At 60.7% G+C, this 7,987-nt stretch overlaps 1 protein-coding gene across 1 annotated transcript; it reads right to left on the minus strand.

The window, feature by feature from the left end:
* Positions 1 to 6,492: 6,492 nt before the first annotated feature.
* Positions 6,493 to 7,735, minus strand: POU4F3 (POU class 4 homeobox 3). The gene is made up of 2 exons (XM_034067090.1): positions 7,619 to 7,735; positions 6,493 to 7,344 (listed from the first exon to the last, which is right to left on the minus strand). Exons 1-2 carry the CDS (start codon positions 7,733 to 7,735, stop codon positions 6,493 to 6,495), a joined length of 969 nt encoding a protein of 322 aa, XP_033922981.1.
* Positions 7,736 to 7,987: the final 252 nt, after the last annotated feature.

Genomic DNA, 7,987 nt, shown 5'->3' on the forward strand with positions numbered 1-7,987 from the left:
GTCAGACTTTAACACATCCCCACCCACAGCATCAGCTACTGCACAGCACACACAGACCCCGGCATGGAGCAACCTGCTCTGGCCTGATGCTTTCCCTGTACTTATATAAATCCTGGTTTTAATGTACACGGGGAGTGTGAGACTCCCCCAGTAATGCAGGACAGGGGCTGCAGAGCTCAGCTGTGGCGGGGGCTGCAGAGAAGAGTGTGAGTTCCATGGAGGTGCCCAGTCAGCCAAAGCAAAGGGTTTCACTCAAACTCAGGCTCATTGGGAGCTTGCAGGTGAAGTACAGCCAGCAGAGCCATGAACAGCCTCTCTGCCTTCTGTTTGCGCCACAGTCATCCCCTGCAGCCCCTCGGCCAGGAGGGACCGTACCACCCAAAACCCAGGTCTTTCTGGAAGCACTGGAGACCAGTGACAGCCACAGGCCACTGCACACTCAGCCTGGAGTTCTGGGTGTGCCCAGGGAAACTTCTGCCTGAAACCAGCCACGGAGCTGACACTGATAGAAAAAGACCATTAAAAAGCTCTGTGATATTCTGTTCTCCTGCTTCGGGGCCCTCTCTGCCTTTGTTGCTGCTGGCATTGTATGCATTATTGATGTGCCTAGGTGCTGCTGCTCTCCCGTTTCCACCGCCTCTGCTCCCGCTGCCGCAGGACCGCACTGTGCTGCCATCAGGCGATGCCTGGGGACGGGCAGCAGGGCTCAGTCTCCGGTGACCCCACAGCAGAGCCCCGCTGCCGGGCAGCCTGGTCCCGGTGCTGGGGCATGGACCCGGCTCCCGGCTGGTGGGTGGGGGCTGTACACGGGCGCTGAGGTGCCCCGGGTGCATCTCCGCTCAGGCCGGGCTCTCCTCCTGGGACCCTTCTCCAGCCCGCGCTGCCGGGGCTGCTCCCCGGGGCTGGCTCAGCTCCCTCAGCTCCCTCGCAGAGCACGGACACAGGGACAGGGTGTGTGGGGCAGACGCGGTTTGGCCGAGTGCTGCCAGGGCTGAAGTGCCCCCCGGACCCCAACCAGCGCCACCTCAGGAGAGCAGGATGGGGCGGGAGCCGGGAATAGCCGCGGGGTCAGCTCAGGGGACAGCCCCGTGACAGCTCCGTTTCCCTTCCCGGTGGGAGACGGGGGCTGTGGTGGCCACGTGCCAGCCTCGTGCATGTACATGTGATGGAGTACAGGGGAGAGGAGAACTTCCACAGAGCACTGAAAATGTGCCTCTTTCCCTGTGAGAACAGGAACGCTCCATCTCCGGGTTAATATTTAATGAGGCAGTTTTAGGATAGAAGCTGTCTGATGGAGGACAGGGTGGATGTGCTCTCCTGATCCTGCAGCAGAACAGGAGGGTCCCCAGTGTCCGTGGGGCTGACCCCCGGGGCATGATGCTAGCAGAGGTCATGGGGTGACATGTGGGGGGCTGCAGGAGTGACGGGATCTGTGCTGTCCAAGGGGGAGCTCCCAATCCAGTGTCCTTTTGGCTGTGGTGAATTGGAGCAAAGTGGCTCCTCATGCTCCCCTCAGCTCTGCCACATCATCCCACAGAAGGGCACTGGTGCAGAATCCCAGGACACAGCACCTCACGGCCGGTTTACTCAGGTTTCCTCGGTGGGAGCTAATGCGTTTTCCATGTTAACGTGCCTGCACGTGGCATCCAATGCGACTGCGACACGGAGCAGCTGACACTATGTGACTGGCTCATGTGCCCCCTTTGCAGGGGCTGTGAGCATCGCTCTGCACCCCGGGGAACACCGGCCTGCCCTGACCCCAGATTCCCAAGGGCTCCTGGCAGCACACGGCCAGAGGCAGACAGGACTGTGCAGCCTCTGGTGCATTCGGGCTGGGCAGTGTCACTGGTTCCGGGGGGAAGAGACAAGGATGGATTGAACCTCGGAAGCAGCTGGTTACAAACGGGATGCAGATGGGTGAAGCTGGGGCCTGGCTCTATACAGAGCACCCCAGGGTGTTCTGACCAAGCACTGATGCTGCCAACAGGGCTGAAATGCCTCACAACTCAAATTCTCTGGTCTAAAGACGCCTGGGTTCTGCCAGGGAGCCCTTGGACCACTGTGTGCTCCCCCATGCCATCCCTCTTCACCACAGGTGTCCATGTGCCACTATCCTCCCCCCAGCAGCATCCCCAGTGCTCCCAGGGTCCTGCAGCAGGGCTCACCCTGTGCAAACAAGGGCTGATGTAAGCTCACAGAAGGCTGGTGTCAGACACAGCAGCCTCGAGGAGGAGGGAATCAACGAATTCCCTGCAAATCCATCTGCCCTACATCTCCTCTCCGTTCTGATCTCCAAACTCATGCAAGTTTAAAAAGCAAGTAAATGCTGGCAGTGATTAACTTCCCCACCACTTGCGGCTTCCTGCTCTCCTGGGAGGAGAAGCTGCCAAGGAAAGGTGTAACCCAGGGGGAGCAGAGGCCAGGTCCCAGCCGCAGCCCCAGCGCTGCCCAGTGCAGCCCAGACCCCTCAGCATCCAGCCCCTTGGTGCTTCCTTCTGCACACGAGGCTTGTGGAGCCCCTCACGTGTCGCCGTGGAGCGCAGGCTGCAGGGTGACTGTTACCACATCCTGAACTTACCTATGATTATTGCACTTCTGCCCCAGAAACTTTTCATGAATCCTCAGCAATGGCCTAGCAAAGGCAGCAAATCTGCAGCCGAAACAAAGGTGGTTTCCAGTGCATCCCATTCTGCTCTGACAGCATCTGCAACCGGGGGTCCCTGCTCCCACCCAGCATGGCCACTCCTGCCCTACAGGCACCAACCTGAGCCCCAGCACCCACAGGGAGGGTGGCTGGGAGCAGGTCTGGGCCTCAGCAGCTCTGAGGCCACCCCTAGTGCATGCTCTGTGTAGGAGCTTCATGTGCAGCACGCAGTTGGAGACGTTTGCTGTGTGTCAGTGCTATTGTACAGCAGCTGATCCAGGTTCATGGTGTGTTATTGTACATTTTTAGTTCCTTTTGGATCTGAAAACAAAGTGTTTCGTTTTCCTCGTGTGCTCTCTTGCTCCTCCATACAAAATTCGATTTAAAATGTTGTGACGTGTCTCCATATAGAGTTCTAAATTTGGCTAAAGAAACAAAGTCTAAACCATGTATTGGTGATGGAATAAATTTGTATCTGACCTTTCCAGGCAAACTGCAAAGCACAACTGGTGTCATTAAAGACAAATGAATTGAATTGCTCTGAAACACCCTGCCCTGGAGATAACTACAGGAGCTCTATGGCTGGAATGAGCTCCTCTTGCTTTACACCAGTGAGCAGCGAGGCTTCCTCTACTGTCACAGGGTCTCCAAGCCAGCAGGTGACAGAGGGGCCGGGCCCGTTCCTGTGCTGAGCTGCTGGGGACAGCGGGGTGCTGGGGACAGGGGGCTGCCAGGTCAGATGCCCTTCTTGGAAGCCCTGCTCAGAGATGGGCATCCAGGAGCTGTCCTGTGGCTGCTCTGAGAACTGATCCCATGCTCAGCTGGGCTGAAATGGGCTGAGTTGGGCTAAATTGAACGGGGCTGGTCTGGAACAGACTGATCTGAACAGGACCGCATTGTCTGGGGTTCTGGGACTCTGGGTTCCCTGTCCCCAGTGCCATGGCATTCCTCAGCCTGAGGTCCCACATCTCCGGGTGCAGGCGCTGATCCTCCTTCCTGCCGTGGGGAGCACAGCCCAGGCAGGTGGCCCAGAATGGAATCTGAACTGGTGGCACGGAGGAGTTCCATCAGATGCTGCTGGCCTAAGGAATGTTGCATCCCAAACTGGATGTGTCCCCCGGGGAGGGTGAACCACCTTTTTCAAACTCGGGAGAAGTGAAATCTTGGGGGCAGGGAAGTGCAGATTAAAACGACACTGGAAGATGGGATTTTTGCAGATGCAAATCACTGAGTATCTCTGGGAATCAGATATGGGACTTGATGGTCTTAAATGTCTTTTCCAACCCAGCTGATCGTATGGCCTTGCTCCCACACCTCACCCTACCCTGCACACCTCAACACATCCCTGCCCTGCACACCCCAAACCCCTGCACCCCCAGCTCTCTCATGCTGGGTGTCCCCATGTGCCCCATCCCGAAGCTGTCTCCTCCCTGTCCCTTCTCCCTTTCCACACGTGCTTTTGTACATCTGGGTCTCCCCCCCCCACCTCCCGTGCTATCAGATGTGCCTCTATTGATTTGCTCCCTGCACTTGTTTTTGTTATTCATTATTAATGGGATCGTTTTTCCATCCTTCGTGCATGAAGGGAGATTTGGTGTAAGAATCGATGGGGTGAGCACAGCCCGTGGGTTGTTTGGGTCTCTGCGCTTTCATCCTCCTTGCGCAGCCCCCGGGAGACGGCGAGAGGCAGATTAAGGAACAAGCACGGAGCGGGGAAGAAAATAATGAACTGTTTGTTCAGAACCCAGAGACCGGGGATGCCCGCGGGACACGCACCGGCTGCGCCCAGCATTTCCCAGCCCATCTCCCGGTGCTTTGCAGGGGCTCGCTGAAGGAATTGTCCTTCCTCAGCAGGCCTGGCCTGGGGGAGGTGGGCTTGGGAGGAAGGAAGTGTCCGGGGAGGTTCCACAGCCCTGAGGACCAGGACAAGGAACCCCGCGGTCCTCCAGGAAGCGGGGAGTCCTGAACCTCACCCGCCTGGAGAGAGCAACAGGGAGCGGAGGGAGTTTTGGAGGCAGCTCCTCACGGAGGCGGTGCCCTGAGAGGGTGAGGGGGACCCGGCACAGCCAGGGGAAGGCTCAGGCATCGACAGTGACTAAAGCAGCTCGTAGGTGACCTCCAGAGAGGTGTTGGGTCCTGTGCGTGGGGCAGAGCAAGGCACAAACCTGCACCTGCGGGATGGAAATAAACCCGGGGTTTGCAAAGAGGGAAACCCGGACAGAGCCTCTGCAGAGCTGTGTGCATGCAGGGAGACCGGGAATACAGGGCAGGGAGCAAGGAGGAGCAGGAGCTTCAGGTCTCCTGGTCAGCATGTTTGAGTGGGAGGAGAAGCCCCCAGGAACCCGCTTCTGGGACAGCGACTTCAAGTCTGGGAGAGTGTCTTTAGGACTGTGTTTACACCTTTAAGCCATTTCTCCAGACCTGGCCAAACGAACAAATGCAGAATTGTCACAAAAAGTGCAGATCTCGGCAAAACCAGGGCCAAAAAAATGACGCTGTGGTGACACCTTTGCCATGATAAGAATAAGCACGATCCGATGTCCTCCAGAAGCAAACAGGCAGGAAGATAACGGCCACCACGGCTGTAAGGCTCTCAGGCAGGTGGTCAGAAACACGAAATGAGCGAGGCTCAGGTTAGGCTTAACGCAGGCCGGGAGGACAATTACCCGGTCCGAGGACAGCTTTGGGAGGGTTATTTCTGTCGCATGCTGGAAGATAAAGGCTTGTGAAACGGCGGGGTTTGGCCGGGAGTTCAGGCACCACGCTTGGAGTGAGTCCCAGTCGCGCCGCCCCGACGGCCGCCGGAGCTGGTCTCCAGCCCGACGGCGACCTCCGAGGGACGCTGCCGGCCATGCACGGGACGAAGGAAGGGACGGGACCGCCTCTTACCTGGCTCGTTAGCGTAAAAGCACCCACGGAAAGGCCCCGCGTCCGTCGGCACCGGGAGCACCGGCAGAGTCGAGGGGCGGATGCTGCCTGGGCTGCGCTCGGCCCCTTTTATCCTGCGGTAGGAGATTAATATTGCATCATCCTTATCTTAAATGTTCAGGACCCACAATATAATGTCATGGCATAAGGGTATTTATTATTGAAGGACATTTGAGTGGGGACAAACCGTTGGGGCTGATAGGGGAAATGCGGAGCGAAGGAGCGCCCCGGCTCCTGGCAATTGCCAGGCTGGATTTGAGAGATCGCTGGTCCTTCCCTAACGGGGGAGGCGGCTGGGACCCAGCTCCCGGTTTGATATTTGTCACTCTTTGAAGCGCTGAAGGGAAATATTCCGAGGAGGCTCGTGCTCATTCATTTTTAATCGTTAAGGTGCTTCTGGGAATCGTAAATAAAAAACTTTTCCCCTTCTAAAGAGCATCAGAAACGAGCCCGCCGTGGGTTTTGCCTCTGCTTCCACCCGACAGGCAGGACGAGCGCGGGGGCTGCTGCCGGATCACCAGGAGGCACCGCGGGCCCGGCGGGGCACAGCCCCGGCCCATTTGCGGGGAGGAAGCGCTGCCGAAGGGTTTTGGTTTGGTCTGCACTGGCCAGTGTTTCCTTCGGTGCTGCCCGCGCGGGCGGCGAGGAATGACACGTGCCTTTGGGTGGAAAAATAAAGCTTTATTCCAGGCAGGGGGAGCGGGATCCGGCGACGGGAGCGGGGAGCGGCGGCTCTGCCCGGGGCGGTCCTGCCCGTCCGGGAAACCGCGGATCCTCCGCTGCCGCCGCTCTCGGCTCCGGTCCCGGGGTCCTGGTTGCCCCGGCGGCGCTGGGAGATACTCCGGGCTGTCCAGTCCCGGGGATGCGGTGGGGCGGCGCCGTCGGGGCTGTCGGTGCCGGTGCGGCGGGCCCGTGCTCCGTCAGTGCATCGCCGAGTACTTCATGCGCTTCTGCTTCTGTCGCTGGTTGCAGAACCAGACGCGCACCACGTTCTTCTTGAGGTCCAGCTTCTCGGCGATGGCCGCGATCTTCTCCGCGGAGGGCCGCGGCTGCAGCGCGAAGAACGCCTCCAGCGAGCGCTTCTCGGGCGCGGCGATCGAGGTCCGCTTGCGCTTGCGCTCGGCGCCCGGCAGCAGGTCGGGGCCGGCGGCGCGGTCGCGGTGCGCGGCCTCGGCGCCGTCCAGCCAGGCCTGGAGCACGGGCCGCAGCGCTGCCATGTTGTTGTGCGACAGCGTCAGCGACTCGAAGCGGCAGATCGTGCTCTGGCTGAGCGCGCCCACCCCCGGCAGCTGCAGCGCCGCCAGCGCCGCCCCCACGTCGGCCTGGGTCACCCCCAGCCGCACCCGCCGCTGCTTGAACCGCTCCGCGAAGGCCTCCAGCTCCCGCGGGTCCGAACCCGCTTCGGGCGCAGCGGGCGGCGGCGGCCCCCCTGGGGCGCCCACGGGCAGGGCAAGGGGGGCAGCGGGCGGCAGCGGCGGCGGCAGCGGTTCGGGCAGCCCCCCGACGGCCAGCGGCGAGGAGAGGTGCTCCAGAAGGTCGCCGCCGTCCAGTGCCGGGTGCGGGAGCGGGTGCGGGAGCGCGGCGGGCAGCGGGAGGGCGGCGGCGGCGCAAGGGACGCCGCTCATGGCGGAGAACGCGGCGTCCGGCTTGAAGGGGGGGTGGTGGTGGTGGTGGGGGTGACCCTTGGCGTGGGGGGCGATGTCGACGGCGGCCAGAGCCTCCGCGCGGGCCAGCAGGCTCTCATCAAAACTCCCGAATATATTGCCCTGGAGCTGCGAGCAAGAACGCGCATGGCGGAGTCAGTGGGGAATACTGTCATCTCCGGCTGAAAAACCTGCCCCGGCACCGCGGTTCCTCCTCGGAGCTCAGGTCATAAAAATTAATAAGAAGGCAGCTCGCGCAGACGTGCGGATCAGAGACGGGAGCGGGAGAGGGGGGAGAGGGGCGCCGAGACGCGCGAGTGTTTCTGGTGACATGAAAAAAACATTAAGTCGGTGCCTGTCAGAAAATGTGCCTCAAAGCGGTAATTCCGCTCCGTCTACGTACCTGCGGGGCCGGGAGGCAAACTCTGCGCATCGCCTCCGCGCTGGCGTGCAGGCTGGAGAACTTGGGCTCCTGCAGGGCGGCGGGCATGGTGAAGGGCTGCTTGGCGTTCAGGGCCATCGTCCTGCACCCCTCGCGGGTGCGCAGCCCCTGGCATCGGCTCGGGGCTCGCTTCCTGCCCCGCCGCTGCCCGAGTGAGCGATGTTCGATGGCAGCGCTGCCTCTGCGCTCCCGCTCCCCCCTCCCCCCCCCATCTTCACTCATCTTACATGCTGCCTGCCAGGAGCGGGCCCCGCGCAGGCGTGCAGTGCAGTGCAGTGAGGTGCTGTGCTGCTCTGTGCTGTGCAGTGCGGTGCAGTGAAGTGTAGTACT

This window comes from Melopsittacus undulatus, chromosome 10 (genome assembly GCF_012275295.1).
Source record: "Melopsittacus undulatus isolate bMelUnd1 chromosome 10, bMelUnd1.mat.Z, whole genome shotgun sequence".
In the NCBI taxonomy this organism is placed as follows: Eukaryota; Metazoa; Chordata; class Aves; order Psittaciformes; family Psittaculidae; genus Melopsittacus; species Melopsittacus undulatus.